General features: G+C 53.7%; 1 protein-coding gene across 3 annotated transcripts in view; it reads right to left on the bottom strand.

The window, feature by feature from the left end:
- Positions 1–4,701: 4,701 nt before the first annotated feature.
- Positions 4,702–21,076, bottom strand: part of PDE2A (phosphodiesterase 2A) — a 59,850-nt gene continuing 43,475 nt past the window's right edge. For all 3 annotated transcript variants that reach the window (XM_081279018.1, XM_081279016.1, XM_081279017.1), the window contains 25 exons: positions 17,351–17,410; positions 16,643–16,796; positions 16,339–16,391; positions 16,049–16,123; positions 15,926–15,967; positions 15,343–15,411; positions 14,994–15,124; positions 14,118–14,229; positions 13,627–13,666; positions 13,453–13,516; positions 12,876–12,948; positions 12,572–12,749; positions 12,323–12,435; positions 11,583–11,660; positions 10,550–10,672; positions 9,978–10,048; positions 9,640–9,762; positions 9,195–9,282; positions 8,916–8,963; positions 7,660–7,734; positions 7,420–7,519; positions 7,036–7,148; positions 6,645–6,683; positions 6,422–6,528; positions 4,702–6,106 (listed from right to left, as the gene is read on the bottom strand). In XM_081279018.1, the coding sequence (XP_081135144.1) occupies positions 5,896–6,106; positions 6,422–6,528; positions 6,645–6,683; positions 7,036–7,148; positions 7,420–7,519; positions 7,660–7,734; positions 8,916–8,963; positions 9,195–9,282; positions 9,640–9,762; positions 9,978–10,048; positions 10,550–10,672; positions 11,583–11,660; positions 12,323–12,435; positions 12,572–12,749; positions 12,876–12,948; positions 13,453–13,516; positions 13,627–13,666; positions 14,118–14,229; positions 14,994–15,124; positions 15,343–15,411; positions 15,926–15,967; positions 16,049–16,123; positions 16,339–16,391; positions 16,643–16,796; positions 17,351–17,410 (2,340 nt within the window). In that variant the 3' untranslated portion in view covers positions 4,702–5,895. The remainder of the gene's footprint in view (positions 6,107–6,421; positions 6,529–6,644; positions 6,684–7,035; positions 7,149–7,419; positions 7,520–7,659; positions 7,735–8,915; positions 8,964–9,194; positions 9,283–9,639; positions 9,763–9,977; positions 10,049–10,549; positions 10,673–11,582; positions 11,661–12,322; positions 12,436–12,571; positions 12,750–12,875; positions 12,949–13,452; positions 13,517–13,626; positions 13,667–14,117; positions 14,230–14,993; positions 15,125–15,342; positions 15,412–15,925; positions 15,968–16,048; positions 16,124–16,338; positions 16,392–16,642; positions 16,797–17,350; positions 17,411–21,076) is intronic.

Genomic DNA, 21,076 nt, shown 5'->3' with positions numbered 1-21,076 from the left:
CTTCTCCTTTCAGGTGATCTGCATTTCCCCTTGGGAAATTTCAGAATTTTCTCTTTATATTGTTGGTCTTAAATGTGTGTATGTACTTGTGTTTTTCCTTTACCTCCCCTGACTGACATTCTCTGATCCCTTTTAATCTTAGGTCTTCCAATTTTTTGCCCTCTCTTTTAAGCTGCTTATTATCTGGACATTGACACTTCTACTTTTGTCCTCCATATCTCTCATATTTTCTCTTCCTCTATTTCTTGATTCATTTCCTATTGCCTATGTTGACAGTGTTCCCACTTGATCCTCAAAATTCACTGATCATTTCATCTTTTGCCTTCTTTACTCCATCCTGACTCTTTTACTTGGTTCTTTTTATTTTTTACAAATGTTTTCTTATTCTTACTTCATGCTGCTATTATCTTCTCTTACGTCCTTAAGTAAATTTAAAGCATTTAAATGCAGAACCCATCTGTTCCGGAAAGTCACCCTCAGTCGTGTTTCTTAGTTGATGTACTCTTTCAACATGGTGTCCAGTATTCCCTTGGGGGGCTCCATGATTCCAACTGGTAATGTGGTCTGGGGGTGAGCTGAAGGCCGGCCCTGGTCTGTATTGGGATCCTGACTTAAAGCAGGTGAGCACCAAGCACCACACAACGCAATCGGGCACCTTCTTCTGCAAGCACCTTCTCTGACTGTGACCCTCCTGCAGGGAAGCAGCGTCAAGAAGAGGCATCTCCGTGAAGGTGCAGGGCTGGGAGGGTAGGCGGTGATTGTCCAAGGCAGTGTGGGTGCCTCCCCCAACCCAGCTCCTCACTTTTCTCTCTCTCTACCCCAATCCACCCCAGAGTGTTGTTGTTAGTTCCTAGAATCCCACACTTCCCATTCAGTTATGTGGTTTCTCCAGGGATAATTTAGGGATTGAGATGGACAGCCATCTTGGCAGGAAGTCACCACACTGCCCATTCTCACATCTGACCCGCCAACCTCCAAATTTGGCTCATTGCTTCCTGTATGGATTTATCCTGGCCACCTATACCCAGATTTCACTCATATGCAACTCCCCAGAACGGGGCAGCCTCCCCCCCCCACACACACACACAGAGCACCTTCCTATAACCTGAAGGTCTCCAGTGGAGCTTATCATTCCAGTTTCTGGTTATGAACAGGAAAACTAAAACCAGTGAGGAATTCTAATGTTCATCCTGCCAGGAAAGAAGAGAAATCCCAAGAGGGATTGTGAACAGAGCCGAGGAGTTCAAGTGCCAGTCTGTGGTGACAGCTCTTGCTCTGTGTTTCAGGAAAGAACCCAGAAGTGGTAACTTTTGTCAGATGAGAGGCCTCCCTTGACATCCTTGATCTTCCTCACACCCTACAGGCTGTCTCCTCCCCTCCTTCCTGGACCCCTTCTCCCTGACCCAATACTCCCTTCTCTCCCCAGATGTGGTCCAGATCCTGGCCTTGACGGCTTCCCTGTTCCCCCTGGGGGCCCAGCTCCTGCTCAGAGGCCGCATCTCATGCCTTCTCTTCTCTGGATCTGGCACCATCCTAGGAGGCCACAATGAGGCAGTGAAAAAAAAAAAAATCTCAACATAATCTCACTCCGTCTAGCCACCTCATGCCTTCCATGGCTCACTTCCCCTCCCCACACCCAAGACCCTCCCCCAAATTCCTCTCCCCCTTCCAACCCTCCCTTACTCCTGTCTCAAGGAGACTGAGCCCTGGGAGGCTCAGCAGCCAGGGTGGACTGAGGCCTTTTGCACAGCCCCTTGCAAGTCCCCACCTCCTGGCCTGCTCTTCTGGTCTGTCTGCGGTGTCCTTTACCTCCTCTTCCACTTGGCCTTCCCACCCAAACTTCAAGATCCTCTAAGGGCCCCAGCCTCCTCCTGTCCTGCTCTGCCTCTCTCAGCTGGTGAGCACAGGACAAGACCTTCAATGCTCCCTTGCAATTATTTAATGCACAAGAAAGGTGGGTGGCCTCAATTCTGCCCACACCTGATCATAGGCTGACTGTTTTCCCAGGGGTCCTTCTGCAGAGGGAGATCAATCAGCTGGTGGACACTCCCAGGGGACAAGAGGTCCAACTCAGGTAGAACTGATGGACTTCTGTCCTGTTCAGAGAGCACCTATAGAGGCAGGTAGACTTCTGGAAGCATTTCCCATTGTCCCTGGGGAATGGAGGCTGTGTGGAGTGTGTGGAGTGGAATCCATGTAAAAGAATGATCATATGAGGCTGTGCATGTGGGAGTGCCACTGTGTGTGTGAGTATGAAGGGGCTTACAGGAGTGAACCTGAGCCAGACTAGCTCAACATCTCACCCCTGCCTTCTCTGACCCCTGGGGAGATTAGGATTGCAAGGGCTAGGTGCCACCTACTGGACATGAGCTGTGCTACAAACCATAAGCCACTTTTCCTTTCTCCCTGCCCCCCAACACACACCCACCAGAGTGCACTTTTCTGATCCCAGCTCTTGCTCTGTGGCTCAATCCACTTGCTTGTCACCCTGCTCCCCATGACAGTCATGCAGAAACTGAAGACGGAGACCTTGTTCTCCTGAGCCACCTTGTTCTATCCTAGAGAAAGAGCCCTTGGAGGGGAGGCAGACAGGCAGGGCTCACATCCTAGCCTTGGCAGATTACTTAACCTCTCTGAACCTCAGTCCACTTAGCTACACAATTGGATAATAGTGTCTACGACACAGAATCCTTGTGAAGTTTACATAAAATGTAAAATGAAACCATTAAGTTGGGAGGGCAGGGCAGCTACTAGAAGCCAGTGGGGTTAGACTTGTGTCCTCTCAGCTGGTGAGGTGAGGGCTGCCCACAGGCTCTGGCCAGAAACATAGCCTTCCCCCTATCTGTCCTCTGCCTCTTCTCCTGAACTGCTGCCCTCACCAACCCAGAGAGCTGCCCAGTCCACCTTTCCAGAGAGCCCAGGCCCTGCCAGAAGCTCCACCTCACACCAGGGCCATGAGGACGGTGCTAAGCAGCCACCCAGGGCTCTTCAGGGGCAGGCATGGAACCCACCTTCCAGAGCACCTCCCAGTACTCTCTGTACCTCTACCTCCACCCCCCGTCACCAAGTCCTGCCAATTCAACCTCTCACAGTCCTCTCCTCGCCCAGCCCAGGGCAGAGCAGCACCCACAGAATGATCCCTGCTCAAGCTCCTTTGCAGTCACTTCTCTACTCTCCAGCAGGAACTTTCTGGAGCACTCAGAAATACAGAGGGAGTCCCTCTCCCGCCAAAGGCCTGAAAGGCAAGCTGCACAGCCTGGCATGTGGCCCTTGGGTGTGAGCCGGCCTCTTCTCCCTCCCACTGTCCGTTCCTCTGCAGGCCACAGCTCCCTTCCCTGCGCCTTCACTGTGCAGTTCACGTCCCTTGTGCCGGCAGGAGAGCATATCCTCTTCTTCAAACCTCCCTGTGGTTCTTCCCAGGATTATGATCCTGCCTGAGGCCCCACAGCCTGTGTATGAGTTTGGATCCTCCATCAAGCTGTGAGACCCTCCAGACCAGGAACAAAGACAAAGTTAACTCTGGGCTCATCCCAGGATCCTGCATGCGTGAGGAAATCATCTGTGGGTTGTTCACTCAATTTGGTGATAAGGAGGGTTGCATGGTCTTCAAAGGACAACTGGGCTGAGGATGGACAGCAGATGCGGGGTTGAGGGGTCAGCAAAGCCCCTAGGGATTGTGTTCTTTGTCCAAGACTTATGGAAGAAGGAATGTACACACATTCAGGGTGGCGTGGGGGCCAAGGTCAGAAGAGCAGCCGCCAGCCTACACAGACTCTGTTGTCAGCTGGGCATCATTAGCATAGCCAACCCTGCCTGCCTAGGCCAGGAACTACCCCTACTCCTGCCTGGGAACCCCCTGGTCAGTCCTGAGTCCTGTGCTGGAACCCAAGCCCCAAGACGAAGGTGAGAGGCCCTGAGACCATCTAGCCCAGGGAAGCGGACTCCATACCCCCATAGGCAGCGATCCACAAGGCTAGCATCCTGGGGGACTGTTGTGGTGACAGGATGGCCCTATCTATCTCCTCCTTCACAGGTCGAGCCCGACTACTCAAGATGTGATGGACAGAAGAAAGGTTTAGGCCAGTTGGGGACAGGGCCTGGAGACTTTGCCAGTCGAGCCTCCTCATGGCCCCCAACCTGGATTCTGCTTCTCTCACCCGTGCTGAGGCAACACTCACACGGTCGGGTGAGCAGGGACTAACTCCCAGACACAACCCAGGGATGGATCATGTGTGGAGCTCACCACAGGGGAACTCCTTTGACAGGACACAGGGAAACTGGGATGTGGGACTTAACAGGGATTCTGGCATCCTGAAGCTAGAACGAGGTTCAGAGTCTGGGACCCGTGCAGTACAGCCTGACAACCAAGGCAGGCCAGCACACAGGTATAGAAGGCCACCTCCTCCAGGCAGTCTCCCTTCAGCTTCTCTTTGCATTCCACAATTTCTAAAAATCGATATGTCCCTCACTGCTCCGTGTCTAGGCTTCGCCATCTGCAACCCACCCCGAACATGTACCAGCGGGCACAGGGCTGGCACAGGGAGTAACCCAACAGGTCTATAACTCCCCATAAAGAAGGGCTAAGCACCGGGGGGGGGGGGGACTCTGGCAGCTGGGGGAGTTCCAAAGGACATATGCCTTTCCCAGGTCTGTTTCCCCTCCACCCCATGCAGGGTCTGCCCACAGCCCCACAGGGTGGGGTTGGTAGAAAGAAATAGATTTATTTTCATGTACAAAGCGGTCAGCCCACGGGACCACATACAACAGGTGCACAGAGTCCTAGAAAAACACGTCTCTCTAAAGGCAACTCAGAGTAGGTAAGGCAGGTGGCCCCTCCCCGCCCCCACACACAGGACAAAACAGAAGAGCGAAACCAGTGGGCCAGGCTGAAGCAAGAGGCCTGGCCCTGGGGGGACCCCAAGCCCTGGGGCACAGGTGGATATGGCCTTGAAGAGGAGAGAAACCCTGCCAGGGTGAAGCCAGGTCCCTCTCTGGCTGCAGGAAAGGGAGAAGGACTCAGGCCAAGGGGTGTACTTAGGAGACACTGAGGAACTCAGGGGACACCGAGGAGCTCAGGGCCCTAGGGTAGCAGAGGCATTTCACACCCTCTGTTGGGCTCCTTGGCGCTGTGGAGACTTTTATCTAAATGGGATCTTGGAGAACAGATTGTCTTACTCTCTGTTTTGCCCAGATAGGGAAAGGAACTTGCCCAGGGTCACACAGCCAGCAGAAAGCATTGCTGACACATCTGTCCTGTCTCCCAGTAGGGGATCCTTCTGCCCATTCATTGTTCCTATCTGCTTTCTGCCTAAGTCCCCTCCCCAGAACACTGAGCTGCCCCTCTGGCAGCTTCCTCCTGGGGTCCCTGTATCCCTCAAGTACAGGGGTGGTCCTCAGAGGCACCTTTACCCCGTGTTGATTTCCATTTCTGCCCACAGCAGAGCTAGTGATTGTTTCCCCTGCTCATGGAGAAGTCCCACCTTCCCTTCCATAGGAGCCTGGAGACCCCAATGGGGTGGGGGCCCCCAGGGGAGAAGGACACAGATCTGATGAGGCAAGAAAGGGGCACAGAAGGAACCATCCAGACTGTTCAGAGAAAGAGTGGCTTGGGGAGAACTCGCCAGAGTACGGTCAGAGGAGCAGAGCAGGGCCCACTGCTCACTGGTCACCCCCGTGCTCCTGGAGGACAAATCACAAAGTCTTGGCGAGGCTGGAAGTGTTGCTTTCACTCTAAAGATGAGAAAGCTGAGGCCCAGGAAAGTCCACACATGCCCAGGGTGACATGGCACATCCTGGTCTAGAATCCAGGACCCATGGCTCTAGTTCCCAGTGCATCAGGCCAGACTGGTGGAGGGTGGTGGGAAAAGAGCCAGGCAGGAAGGGTCCCGGAGGCGATCACTCAGCATCAAGGCTGCAGCAGCCATTGACGGGGGCCCTAGTGCCGTCCACCTCGGGCACCTCGTATTCCTCATCCAGGAAGTCCAATGAGTTGTTGCTTGGGAGGCCACGGATGGTGAACTTGTGGGACACCTTGGTCCAATGTTCACGGTTGGAGGCCACCCGCTCATACAGCTCTGCAGCCTTGGGGAACAAGTCCTGTAAAAGTCTGTGGGAGTTGGAGACGGAGCAGGGTTAGAGGTTAAAACTCAGCATAGACAGCAAGAAAAATGAAGAGTCACACCACAGGCAGAATTTCTGCAGGGGTCTGAGCTGTAGGACTAGCACGGGAAAGCAGGATGGTCTCTCACAGCTGGGGGCCAAGGATGAAATGAAGGGCCCATTGAGGCAGGAGGCAGCTGTGTACCAGCTGGAATTGGTCAAGGACAAACTCAGCACCGTGTCTACTGTTTCACCCACAGCTGGCCCCACTCTGCACCACCCTCTCCAGGGAGTCCCCAGCCGTCCCTGTGAGCTCACTCACTTGTAGATGGGCATTGCAATGTGCTCCATGAAGCTGATCTGCAGCTCGGGGATGTAGGCCTTCTCCCGGTCCATCATCTCCATTGGCCGGTTGCCCATGGCTTTCTCCTGCAGGCAGCAAGACATCAGGCCTGCCCCTCTTGTTCCTCCATCAGGGACCAGGGTCAGGCTAGCCCAATGCCGCCCCAGCCTAGGCCAGAAGTGCTCCCCCAACCTGAACATACCAAGTCTCCCTGGGAGAAGAATTCTTTGTAGATCAGCTCCTGGAAGACAATGTTCTTGTTACTTGCTGTGGATGGGATCCATCCCCCCAAGCCCATGCTCCAAGAGCAAAGTAAAGCCAAGTGATCCAGTCCCACTGAGGGCCTGGCATTACCAGCCCAAGCCTGGCAGTGAGATGGTCCTAGAAGAGGTGGATGCTGAGTTCTGGTCCACCTTTCACCAGTCACTGACTTGCTGTGCAACCCCGAGTCTCCTCACCCATCACCTGAGTAGTCTAGGTTTCTGTCTCCCCCAAATCTAGCCAGGCTGGGCTCAGCACAGAGAGGCTACAGAGGGGTCACAGAGCTGAGCAGAATGTGCAGCCTATACCTTTGCAGACAGGGGATCACTTACTGCGATCTTTCTGGTGGTCTTCCAGCCCTTAGTCTGGTCAGAGAGGTCACAGGAGGTCATTAGGAGGCAGAGGAGAAGTCTGTGGTGCTGCTTGTTGGTTCGGTCATAGCCCACTGTTGGGGGACCATAGGTTTAAGGAGAGGAGGAGCAGCCTCCTTGTACCCTCTGAGAACTAGGCTCCCACCTCAAAGCTAGCCAGGGAATTGGGCCTTCCCATTGGGAGTCAAGGGGCCAGTGCTGGGTCTTTTGGGAGGGGCCAGGTTGCCAGGGAAGGGCCAATGCTGAAAGGGAATGTGTCTGAGCCCTGGGGATGCTCCCCAAGCAGTTCCCCACACTGATCACCCATCCCTCCCTGGCTGGGAGCCTAGGGCTAATGGCAGGCACCTTCAGCCATCTTCTGAAGGTCCTTGAAGATGCGGAGGTGGTGGGCCAGGTCCGTGGCCAAGATGATATCTCGCATCAGGTCCAGCATGCGCTGGTAGTCCTAGGGTGGGTCAAGGGAGGAGCTTCATGGCCTCCCGCTGGACACAACCCACCACTCACCCCTGAGGAGTACCCACAGCTCCTTCTTCTGTCTGGGCCAGTTGCTGGACCCACCCCTACTCACTGCTCCCCGCCCATCACCTTCCGGGAGAAGTGGTCAAAGATGTTGCAGCCGTGGGTATTAAGGATGGCGATGGCCTGAGCAAAGTGATGCCTCTGGGGGAAGAAAAGAGAGGGAATGCTGGGGCAAAGGGGTTCCCCACATCCTGACCCCAAAAGAGGCAGTCAAACCCCACAGGGCTCTGGGCCCTAAGCGCAGCAGAGCAGGTAGAAAGGGGACTCAGGAGTCCTGCTTCCCTTTCTGAGCTGTTCCAACCCTCTGGGTGACCCAGGGCAAGTCCTTGTCCAGCTCCACGCCTCAGACACCTCAGCTGTCACATGGAGAGACCCAGTAAAGTAAACTTGAAGGGCATCACAGGTTGGAAAAATTTTGAAAGGTTTCCTTAAAGTCTTAGACACTAATTCATGCAGAAAACATTTGTTTGCTGACAAGGAAAGACAAGAAAAGGAGGCGAGAGCAAGGCCCTGTCTCCAGATGCTGAAAGGCTGTCACTCGGAGGAGGAGCTGGCTGAGGCCAGGGGACAGAGGGCACAACCAGGGCTGCTGCCAGGTCTCCTGGGAGAAGGCGAGCACCACATGCAGTTCTGGGGGTGTGAAAACAGGGGCAGCCTCTGGAAGGGTGTTGTGGGAGGAAGCCTAGGGCAAGGTGACCTTGGAGATTTGGCTCCCACCTAAGCCAAGACAAGTGCAGAAAACTCAGACATGTCTCAGACCTGGTCCTGATCCAAAGATCCTCCAAGTGAGGGTGGGGACCCAACAATCAAAGGCAAGGCTGAGCCACTGCAATTCCAGTAGATTAAGAGTTCAAAGCCAGCCTCAGCAACTTAGCGAGGCCCTAAGCAATTCAGTGAGACCCTTTTCTAAATAAAATGCAAAACAGGGCTGGGGCTGGGGCCCAGTGGTTAAGCAGCCCTGGGTTCAATCTCCGGTACAAAAAAAAAAAAAAAAAAAAAAAAGACAAAGCTGAGAAGGCTGAGTTGGACAGGGGCCCAGGGTTGACCCACACAGCCAAAGGGACGCACCCTACACCCAGTAGTCCCTTTGCAAACCTGGCTCAGGCAGTTCCTACAGCCCCACTCTCAAACCCATCTGCACCCACAAATCCCCCAACCCAGTTAGGAAAATGAGCCAGACTTGCCCTGGGAGTGGCAGCAGCTCCCACAGCCTGTTTAGAGAGCCTGGTGTGGGAACAGGAGGTGCTGGGTCATAGTCTAACTTTGCAAGTCACTGGCCTTATGGGGATTAGCAAGACAGGGTCAGGGCAGAAGGACAATACCTCCATGACAGAGCCCTCGGAGCTATAGAGCGCAGCCAGCACAGATTTCTGGAAAAGCCCAGGAAAACTCCAGTCACTCCTCACATGCAGGTCCAAGCATCCGCCACAGTTGAGACTCAGCAGCCTCTGCTCCTACCCACTGCCCCGCTCCTGCCTCTCTGAGAGCCCTGGGCAACCCCAGAAGGCCTCTCCAGGCTCTAAAACTGCTCCCCGTCTCATGCCCCCACCTCTCCTCCCAGACATCAGGGAGGGCTCCTGCTTGGGGAGGGCAGGTCTCACCGAGGCCACCTGGAAGGAGTTATTAGTGCCTCTGTGGTCCAGGTCATGACACATGCAGGAAATAAACAAGGCAAAGATCTCGATGTCCCTGGTTAGGAGCCAGAAAGAAGAAAGGTCACCCACAGCTCCCTCTCTCAGCACCCCAGAAGAGAGACAGCTGGGAAGTGTCCAGCAGCCACCCAAACAGGCAGTTGGGACACCCCAGTCTCCTTCTTAGAAAGAAGCACTGGTTTGGAGTGTGGCAAACCCAGGTGGGGATCAGGCCCACTAGTCCCTAATCCTGAGCCAGTCCCTCCTGGAGACGGGGGCTATGCAACCTTCCTCCCCGGGCTGAGAAGACTCCATGAGTGTGCAGGTACAGGACCTGTCTCATAGGAGGTGCCTCCCTCTCCCAGGGGAGGGAACCTCAGCTGCTGCCAGATGTGGGGGAGGTGCAGCCACTCACTCGAGGTAGTTGTTGAGCTCCAAGTTCTTGTAGAGCAGGTAGCAGAAGTGGGAGACAGAAAAGGCGTGCATCCAGTTGTGGTAGGGGGGATCCCGGTAGCCCTTCTTCACCATCAAACAGAACCTGGGAGAGGACAGGAAGCAGCAGAGGGGTCTCAGCTTCCCCTCCTCCAGGAAGTCCTTTGGGCTCTGCCTTCCTTTATTCATGATCCAGATTGCATCTCATTCATGCATTCTCCCCAACCCTACAAGACTAGGCCTCCAGCAGTTGTACTCAGAGAAACCCATAGAGGTGAGAGTGAGGCTGTCTGCACCCAGGGGAGGGCTAGGGGCACACACCGGGCCAGTGTCGGGCAGTCAATTTTGTAGTTATTGATGAAATTCATGTCCTGCAGCATACTCAGGATGGCCTGGAGGAAATGGATGAGAAGGACGAGAGGAACTGTCAGTATCATGATGGGGCTCCTGCCTCAGACATTTTTGAAGTCCCAGCTCAAAATTTGGGAGTCTTATAACTTTAAATCTAAATTAAAGGATCATAAGATTGTTGAACCAAGCATTCTCATGTCTGTGAACTTTTAGACATCTAAGGGCCCTAGCACTAAGAACTCTTGGAACCAAGCTCACCTAAAATCTTAGAAAAATGGGGCAGGGGCTGCAAATCCTAAAGCCACAAGCTCAAGTATCAGTGGTCCTGGAGCTGTTCTTGGTGATCACCCAGTCCAGCCCCTGGGCCCTGGACAGCTCCACAGCCCCATAATGACAGACCACATGCCCACTCCATCTCTAAAGGAGCCTCCATAGCCTTCCTTGATGACCCTGTCTTATGGGAAATTCTTACGCACATCTAACTTAAATCTCTGACTGTATGTCCTTCCACTTCCCAGTCAAGCAGGGGAGGGCCAGCTCACCATGGAAGTGTCATCCTCTGGTAGAGAGCGAGGGGTATAGGTAAAATTGGCAAAGTTGGAGTCAATGGCAGCCACAGGCTGGATGCCGTCATGGAGAAGTTTGGTATATTCATCATCAGAGACCTAGAAGAAGCCAGCCAGAGAATTAGACAATGGCTTCCTCCCTGTCCAGTGTCCTCACTCAAATTCCCATGGCAGGTGGGGGATCCTTCACACAGAATGCAGCCCAGTTGAGCCCCTACCCTATGAACTGTGAATGGGTAGATCTCCACCCTCCTCACCCAGCCCTACAACCCACCTCCCTGCTGGTGACCACCTTTTACCTATGCAGATATCCTATCCTCCACAAAGACAGGGAGATACCCCTTTGTGACCTCAACTCATGGTGGCTTTTCATAGACACTAACCTAGCAGTCCTTCTCTTGGGAGACCTTCCTAGAGTCTAACTTCAATTCTTCAAATGACAGTTTTTAGACTATTCACAAAGTCTGGGACCCTTTAGTTTGGACACAGATGAGAAGAAATGTCCAAATGAACAATGATTATCACATACTGTGAACTAAGGCTTAAAATAGCTATTCTGACACCGGACCTGTGAATGGGCTAGAACATCAGCAGTCAGGGTTGCCCAGGACTGTGTAACTCTCATACTCAGGGAAGTGGTGGGGAAAATCCCTGGGTGGGTTTCCCAGCCTTCAGTAATTCCCAAGATGGGACTTACTCCCTGGACTTGGGAAATACTTGATTTAATCAAGTTCTTCCCTGGGTAGAATACTGCCTGCAGGCTACTTGCAGCCTTGGTGCTGAACTGACAAACAGCTTAGAGGAGAGGTCTGTAAGTAGGGGTTGGGGAAGCTGTCCCTGAGCAGAGCAGGAGGCCAGGTGTTGCTTTGGGTCTGTCTTCTCTACCCTAGTGATCAATCAGTCAGAAAGCCCAGCCCTGACCTGGGCTGTTTAAGATTCTGAAAGGCAGGAAAGGAGGGTACAAGAGCAGATAGCCCTGAAAAGGACAGAAACACCACACAAGCCTCACCTTCATGTGGTACATCATCATCTCATTGGCCAGGTGGCTGCGATACTGAGCCTCATTCACTTTTTTGTATAGAAGAGACTGAGGGGAGAGAGAGAAAGACAGGACTCAAACAAGACAACTGTGAAATCCTTGAAACACCCAAAAGGGGTACAGAGGGATCAGACAGAAGCCCACTGGGACCCCAGTCTGAGCCTTTGGGCTCCAACCAGAGTACAGGCCCCACCTCTGACTTATGTCCAGAGCTCCCGAAACCACCTCCCCAGTCCTCTTCACATTTGAGGCACTTTGCACCCCTCCAGGGCTTGGCCCAGACTCCTGTGATGAATACCAAGGCCCATGGAAGGAAGAGCAGCAAGGAGGGGACTCATGCCAGGGATCTGGGGTTGGATTCTCAGGTCAGAACTTCCAACAAGCTGGACAATGAGATCCAATATTGGTCAGAAAGAGGTTGACCAGGGGTTTGGGTTGAGGTCATTGCTTCTGGAGGACAGGGGTAGATTTTCAGCAACCAGGGTTTTTCATGATACCCGGAGGCTAAGTGGACAGGGCAAGAAATAGTATCCCCAATTGGAAACTAAGCCCAGAGCACTGAAGGCTGTGTGGCACCTCAGCAGCATCCCAGGATCTAAGTCCCACCCCAGGAAATGAACCTTCTAGACCCAGTAGGGAGAGAGGGTGGAGGAAGTAAAATGGGGAGGGGGATGTCCCTCATCGGCCCCGCCCCCGCCCCTCCCCCTCACATGGGCGATGCTGATGCCGCAGTAGATGGAGAAGGCAGTGGCCAGGTCCTCGTCGAACTTGCTGAACCAGGGCCCATTGATCTTGTTTACCAGCTCGGCCACACCGATAACCTCTGGGGAAGGGAGAAGGGCTAGGAACCACAGCGGAGGGGCCGGGCAGGGACCTGCCCTCCCGAGCCCCGCCCACCCCGCTCAGGCCCCTCCCGACTGGACCGCCCCAGCCCCGCCCCCGCTGCCCCGAGGCTGCACCCTGGTTCTCGTTCTTGATGGGGAAGCAAAGGATGTTGCGCGTGCGGAAGCCGGTGCTGTCGTCCACTCCGCGGTAGAAAAGCGGGTGGGCGTACGCGTCTGGGATGTTCAGGATCTGGCCGGTGGTGGCCACGTGGCCCGCGATGCCCTGATCGGCTGGGATGCGGATCTCGTATGTCTGCCACAGCAAGAAAGGAGCAGAAAGGATTGTTAGTGGCCTATCCACCGAGGGCCCCCTGAGGATTCACGGATACCCCCTCACACATACACCCCCACCACTGCCCAGGACCACACAATCCCTCACCTCATCATCCACGACGCCCCCATCAAACACTTTGGCCACCAGCTCATTCTGATCCAGCAGGAACACAGAGCAGCTGTGGGGAGATAAGGTTAGTCCTCAGAGCCCTGACATCCCTCCAGCCACCCCCCCACCCCGACTTCTTATGATTTGAGTGGAGACCAGATTTCTGAGAACTAGTAGGAATGCCCTGGAGTGAGATCCCCTCAGGTATGGCTGGCTCCTGGCATTTGTCTACTCGAAAGAGCAACTACTATGTGCAGTGCACTGTGATAAGAGCTGGGCACAGCAAGCAAAGCTAGCCCTGGCTCTGCTGACAGTTGAGTTTACCTTCCAGTAGGGAGACAGGTACAAAATAAAGGATCAGTCAAAATGCAGTGGGGGGACAGGGGATATAGCTCAGTTGGTAGAGTGCTTTCTTTGCATGCACAAAGCCCTGGGTTCAATCCCTGGCAACACACACACACACAGTGGAGTCCCACAAGAAGGCAGAGAGGTGAAGAAGGGGGGAAGGAAAGGAGGCAATGAGGACTGAGGCCCAGAACCTTCTCCCTCCAGCCCTCTAGGGAGATCCACTCACATCTCCGCATTGCTGAGGTTTCTGGCCTCTGTGATGATCTCCTGGAGCAGAACAGAGACATCATCTGGGGGAGGGAGAAGAACAGCACAGTGTTGACACCAGGTTGTAGTACTGAGGCCAAGCCTTCCCACCGCTCCTAACCAGACAGCCTCACAAGGAGGACACTGCACTCACCCAAGTGAGTGAAGAGGTTCTTTGCCACTTGAAGAAGAGCCTGGAATGGAGAAAATGGAAATAATAGCCGATTGAGGACCCTCTATCCAGTTCCCCACTTCAAAATTCCCAGGGGCTTCTCACTCCTTGTTTTGTGCTCTCTGGACAAGCTAGAATCTCACAGTATCTAATATGTCATTTGGCTAATAAATAAAGAAGTGAGGAAATAGCCCCAGAGAAAGTGGGAAGATATCTCTTGTCTAACTGCCCACATTGAACACTAGAGGGCGATCAGTGCCTGTGGCCCGTGTTGCTTGGGCTGTGCCTGAGGAAACTACTGACCTCTCTTCTTAAGAGGCCGCCAGGTTACTAGGTTACCTAGCTGCTGCAGGGCAAGGCAGCCATTGGTCCAGGAAGGCATGGACACCTCTTTAGGGATTGGCTCTCTAGTCCTGAGAGCTGGGTGAGCTGGGTGAACTAGTCCCGGGAGGGGCTCAAGGCAGGCCGCTCACCTGGCACTCACACTTGAGCTTCTGCTCCTTCTGGAAGGCCAGGGTACTGGTGAGCACTGTGCCTGTGTAGTGGAAGCAGTGCTGGATCACATGCTCATCCTGGTCTGTGAACCTGGAGGGAGGGGCTGGGGTCACTGAAGAGGGAAGGGAAAGCAAGCTTCTCTCCCCAATTCTCCTTACTTCTATGCCCCCAGAAACCCCATAGAGGCAGCCACCAGCCAACCATATATCTCCTCTGCTGGGGCTGCTCCACTGCCTGCCTGCCACCTTAGACTGAAAGCTCCCTGAGGGGAAGGTTGTACTTCTCAGACTAAAGTGTGGTTTTATTCTCCTGCTATTGTTTTGTTTTTGTTTGAAGCAGGGACTCCCTGTGTTTTCCTGGCTGGTCTTGAAATCCTGGGCTCAAGCTATCTTCCTGCCTCAGCCTCCCCAATAGCTGGGACAACAGGTGCCCCGATGACACCCACAAGGCTATTGCTTTTTAAAACCAGAGCTGTAAATCCCTCCTCTGATTGGGGATTTACCCGGACCAAGGCCAAGTCTCCTCCCTCAGACTAGAGACTTGCCCTTGTTGGGTTGTCCTCCTGCTCTTGCCCAAGTGCCTCTCCAAAAAGGGAGGGGAAATCAGACTGGATATTAACATGGCTTTAACCAAGTCAAAAAGGTGATGGAGAGTCTGGGATTACCTGTGCCTCAGCCAGCAACAGCTGCAAGGGTCTAGAAGCCCCTAATAGTCTAGCACTGACAAACTGTTCAGCCCAGCACTGCTTAGATAGCATACTCTCTGTGTAGTCCCCTTCCCACGCTGTTATCCTAGTAGAGCCCTGCCCCACCTCAGCTCCAGCTCCTGATTCACATCATCCCACCCAGACTCACAAGTCTCCTCCAAGCTTGTTGAAGGCACAGGCCAAGGCCACCACCTGGTCAGTGGCCCTGCTGATGACAGGGACACAGAGCATGGCCTGCAGCTCACAGCCCAACATGCTTTGCAGCTGTTGCACATCCTCCTGCAAAGGGGAGGAGAGAGGGAGTAAGTCAGGGAGGGGAAGGGGGTCATATACCCTCCACCACACTCCTCAACAGGCCTGGGGATGGGATGCTACAAAATCCCTGGGTTCTGTCTCTCTCATTTCTAGGCTGCCCTATTCCAAAGACCCTGGTTCTGAGGGCTAGGCAGGGAGTCCTCCCTTTTTCCCCTCCCCTGGCTTAGCAGGCCATGGCTTACAGAGGTGAGGTCCTTCAGCTGGATGGACTTCTTGTCTTCCACAACCTGGCCCAGGCGACCCATTGTCAACTGGAGAGTGAGGAGAGGTTGTCAGGGGCCAGCTCTCTCCAGGTCAGGGGATCTCAACCCATCCCCAGTTTCAATGAACTCTTCAGTCAGTCCAAATAGTGTATGGAGTTAAATATTGAGGAGCAGAGAGCTAGGGGGAGGTCTGGCAGAATCATCTATAGAAGACTCTAGGCTCTTCCCAAATTAGGGGGCGATAAGCAGACTCCAAGAATTCTCATTGATCTGGACAGATTCATATCTAAAAATACTCCAACAGAGTATTTTAGAACTGAGCTGGTCCTCATGTAAGCCTTCCTGTATATGATAAGAGAGTTCTAGTGGAGCCTGATCATAACATATTGAGATGCCTTGAAATTTTAAGCAGATCCCAAGATCCAGATTAATTTCACCAGATTCCAAGAGATTCTAGAGGACCTCAATTCCTTTAGGCAAACCCCCCTCCCCCCTGCAACTGCCTAGCAGGTCTTAGCAGTCCCTGCAGACTCCAACACAGGGGACCCAGACGGGGACTCACGGGAAAACTGATCTCTTCCCCCAGCACTTTATCTCCGATGACCTGAGAAATTGAATAGTGAGGACCAGTTAGTGAAAAGGCAAACCCAGGTCCCTCGCTCTGCCAGTGGACCTGGGCCCTCACCTTGCAGGAAAGCTGCAGATTGTCCTCAGACACGAGCAGAAGGCAGCAGCGGGATGCCTGGGTCTCTTGTTGAAGCTGAAAGGGTGACGGACAGAACAAAGGGTTGACAGCGAATGGTTGGTATGAAGTCACCCCATCCCACCCTCTCGTCTCTTGGAGGCTCTTCAGGTTTGTGGAGGAAAGGGAGGGGCGGAACAAGCAATACCAACTGAGATGGAGAGTTTTGGGGGAAGTTGGTCCCTGCAGGAAGCCAGGACCATGAGGAGAGTGGGAGGAACTCAGGGACTCACGTATTGGAGGACTTTGAGCTGCAGGGAAGTGGCATCCAGGTCGTAGAGCTCGCCTGCAAGGACAGGGCGCGGGTCAGGGAGGGCCCCGATTCTCCTAGGTGGCCGGGTCCAGGTCCCTTAGGCACAGCCAAGTCCAGGACTACACAAGGCTCCGCCTCCGCCCCCGCCCCCGACCCCACCAGACCACCCAGCCCACGGTATCCCTTCCAACTTCTGGCGGGGCCGCCCAACTCCTCTCAGGCACCTCCCACTCCTCTAATTCTACCTGCCCCGCCCTCCCGACCTGCCCAGGCTGGACCCTCACCGCAGAGCTGCAGGATCTTTCGGTCGTGGTCGGTGTACTGTATCCCGCCCTTCCGGTCTTCCGCTGTGACCGCTGGGGGGTTCTGGACAGCTGCAGGGGCCGCGCCGAGCCCGCGTTGCTGCAGGGCCTGCACCCTCCTGAGGGCCACCAGGGTCTGGGGCCGACCGAATGGTCAGCGCGCCACTGGCCCCACCCTCGCCCCGCCCAGCCCAAACAGCTCCGCCCTCAGCATGCCACGCTACCCGCGGTTCCCACTGCTCCAGAGCGTCCCTCCGTGGATGAACAAATAGGGTGTGTCTCCATCGCTAGCCCTCAGATTCTTTCAAGATAGGCCAAGGTAGGATTTCTCTGTCTCTAGCACCGGTGGGGATTCTTAAGGCTTTGTTAAAGTCACAAAATCCTAAAATCTCTTGCTGAAAAGAGCCTCAGTTTCACTATGTAATTAGTCCTTCCTAAGTTATGTACAGGTATTTGCCGTCTCACCACTACCCTAGGTAAGTTAGCGCTATCATTATCCGCATTTTCAGATGTGAAACTGAAGCCTAGAGAGGTTAAGTGACATGCTCAAGGTCCCAAAGCTCAAAGGTGATGGAGCTAGAACTTGAACCCAGTTCTGTCCGGTTGCTTTGCCAGGTCATCTCCCCACCAGCTGTAATAAGAATCTTCAGCAGCCCCCATCCTCCCACAGCCCTACCCGCCAGGACTCACATGCTTTTCCACGGCCTGCAGGTTCCACTCCTCACTGTCACTCAGCTGGCCGCAGTGCACCTGGAGGGATGGAAGAGAACTCCCTGTGACTTCTCCCAGACTGTCTCTGACAGAGTGCCCGCATCATGCCCAGCACTCACTGGGCCCCATCAACACATACACACTCCAGTCGTGGGCCTCTGTGTAAGCCCATTTTTTCTGACCATGCAGATAACTTTTAGAAACTCCCCTCCTGCTGGAAGCCTTTTAGGGCAGATTCAAAGAGCGGAACTTTTCTGGTTTTATCCCATGACTTTCCATCAGCACTGTCCCATCACAAGGAAAATCACAGTCCCACCGACAGCACAGACCATGCGTACAGTGTCAGGGAGGTGAACTTTAAACCCTGTCTTCCACTCATGGGATCCTTCAGGCCCTGATTATAGAATTAGTGGTATTAGCCTCAGCCTCCCAGCTCCATTCTTTCTGAGTTCCAGTTAGAGCCACCCCTCAGTCTGGAATAAAGGAAGGAGTTCAACATGACACATCTGCTGGGTGAGGGGAGGGTGGATGAATGGATTGATGAAGTGCTGTGCCTCACTTGTGATTCTCACCACTGTGTGATACAAGCTTCAGATGACCCAAGGCCCAAAAAGGTTTAGAGACTTGCCCAAGTCCACAAAGCAGAAAGTGGCAGAGTTAAGACAGCCTTGCCCTACAGCTCCTTGCCTACACCTTCCCTCCCCAGATCCCCTCTCACCAACCCCCTACTCCTTTTATCCTGTCCCTCTCCAAGTTCCCTATGCTAGTCACCAGGGCTCCCCTTAGCCATCTTTCTAACTCTATGGAGTTCCTTCCTCCAGCCTGTCTGGGTGCTAGAAGAGGAAAATGGAGTGGTGACAGTCTAGGGGGCCCACTGCAGGCCCTGCCAGCAATGCTCCCCACCTGCTTCACTAGTTTCCTGTCGCCTTGAAGAGGTTCACCTCCTGTGGGGCTCCCTGCAGGGCCTGTACTGGGGACTCCTCCTCCATCCTCCCTCCCCAGCCTCAGCAGCCCCTGCCTGCCTCTTCTGTGGGTCCCCTGCCAGGAGCAGATGGAGAAGCCTGAGGAAGTGGGCAGCCTGGGAGGATGCACTTAAGGGAAGGTGTGGAGCCCATACCTGAAGAAGAAAGAGAGGGCAGACAACCTGGCTCAGGGGGAGGGCATTTGGGAGGGTCCCTGTATTGACAATGAAGCATGGGTAAGACAAGCAGAGCCACAGAGGATGCTGCAGGCAGGAAGCTGTCCTGGTAGTCTGGTTGGTGTGTGGGAAATGAGGACCTGGGCAGGGCAAGAGTCTACATAGCCACATAGGGAAAGGCCTCGAGGGCCAAGCTAAGAAATTGGGCTTTAGCCTGGGGGCCATAGTCAATGGAGTGGAAGGTGAATTAGGAGAGGCAAGACTGGATGCAGGAAGACCTCAAAGAGACCTGGGTGGCCAAGGATGGTGTCAAAGTTTAAGCTATGGATGACACCTCCCCCTATGGCTCCCACAGGATAGAGGGTTGAAAGAAAGAAAGTGAGGCCAGGATTCAGTTGCATGTGGTTTATATAAATATGCTGGCATTTTACTGTTATGCATGGAGGAGGGCATCCTTCCCTTTCCTTCCACCTGGACCTGGGCCCATCTCTTGGGAAAAGGGAAGGTTGGCACTCCTCTAGGCTGTGGGGGCAAACAATTCCTGGGCTGCCCAAACTGCCTGGTCCCAGATGCAGAGCTTGGAGACTGAAAGACTGAGGAAGAGATCATGGAGCCCCCTCCCTGCCAACCCCAGCACACACCCCTGGGATGCCTCATTCCACCCCAACCAGTCTGTGCACAAACACACATATGTACTCTGATGAAGAACCTCAGCGCCCCCCCCCCACACACTCATATTTCCCATGGAAGTGTGCGCACGTGCACACATACACACACACACAGTGCAGTCACAGACACATCCTCACACCCACACTTAGTGTCTATATCACCCGCATGTGCATATTCACACCAAAACATAAGAAACTTGAGTTCATACACCCAAGAGCCATGCACACTCTTCTAATGCCCCACCTCCACACAAACACAATCACCCCAACGCACACGTGGCCTTTTGTTGCAATTGCCATTGCTACTCAGGGAGGGAGTCTGGGCCCCAGGGGAACACTCAGTAGTGGGCACTGGGGCTGTAGAAATGGTTTAAAGCCCAGAGCAGCAGCTAGCTCCCCACCCTCACCAAGCCCCACAAACACCCCATCCCCATGCAAGGAGCTGGTGTGGCAGGCACAGCTGGGGAAAGAGCGAGCACAAATCAAGCATCAAATGCCAGAGACCAAGGGCCGCCCACTCCTCAAAGGGACTTATTATCCAGAACTGAAGAACGAGTCAGAGACTTTCCTACACAAAGAATCTGCAATCAAGGCGCCTTGAGCTGTGAGCTGCCAGGGCCAGAACTGAGCCCCCCAGCCCTGCACCTGGGCAGCATGTTCCGCAGCGAGCACTCTGCTAACTGTGTCTCACAGCACTCCTCGCAGGGCTTCCTGGTTTCCTCACTAGGATTTGCATCGTTTGCAATTCTATCCTTATTTTGTTCACTTGTTTCATGCCCTCCAGACTTTATGGTTTGTGAAAGCAGAGCCTGTCTGGTCACATCTGTTCCTGGAGCCTAGCACAGTGCTTAGCACCTAGTGGGTACTCCAGAAATAGTTCTTCAATGGATGGATGGGTGAATGAATGGATAGATGGGTGGATGGGTGGATGGGTAGATGAGTGGGTGGGTGGATGGGTAGATGGATAAATGGGTGAATTGATGACTACAAAGAGCAGAGGCCTACAGAGAGGATTGGGGATTGTCGAGAAAGGAGCTTGTGACTCAGCCTTCCCAAAGATCTGCCCTGCAGTATCCTTCTATCTTCTGCACCCTCTGCTCTCATATCTCTTGGGGAGACGGGCATCCTAGGGAAGTGTATTTCTACCTGAGTGGGAAGGTGCAGACTTGGAGGAGGGGCAGAAGGCGAATCATCCAAATAACATTTAAGAACACTTCTCTGCCCAGGGTATTTGAGGAGGTAAAAGAATGGTTATGGGAAATTTCTGGAAGTCAAAACCCTGGGCAGCATGTTCCTCAACACCCTACATGTCTACCTCTCCACACTCTTCTCCCAACACACCACACGGCGCCCCCTGTCTTTGCTTATGGGGTTCCCTCTATCTGGAAAACCCTTTCCCTTCTCTGTCTGTAAAACTCCTATCCATGCCCCAAAGCACCTCTCAGCTCTCTCCTCACTGTAAGATCCCCCAGGCTGCTCCAGCCTCTGCTACCAGAACACCTGCTGGTAGTGCTAATTTTATTTGATCTGTGGTGGCTCAAGGGTATCCTTGCCTTTCCCCAAATTGAAATTTCCTAGAAGGCAGACACATTTGTTCCAGCACCCAGCCTGGGATGTGGCCCAGAGCAGAGTTCTTCTGGGTGAGTTCGATTTAAGTGATGTGATCTCAACACCCTCCTAGACAGTCAGTCAGACAGACAGACAGACAGACAGACACACACACACACACACACACACACACACCTTTCCTCACTCTAAAGCCCAAGGCCTGGACTCCTGGGCTAACCATAGTTAGGATGTCTTCCCCTTGCCAAAATCTGCATCCCTTTCCTGTCCTCATGGCCTCAACCCAGACTCCACTGAGGGTCTGTGAGGCTTCTCAGGAGCCTGGTACCCCAG

Source organism: Spermophilus citellus, assembly GCF_964194105.1.
Source record: "Spermophilus citellus genome assembly, chromosome: 2".
NCBI lineage: Eukaryota > Metazoa > Chordata > Mammalia > Rodentia > Sciuridae > Spermophilus > Spermophilus citellus.
This window is presented reverse-complemented; position numbering and strand designations above follow the sequence as displayed.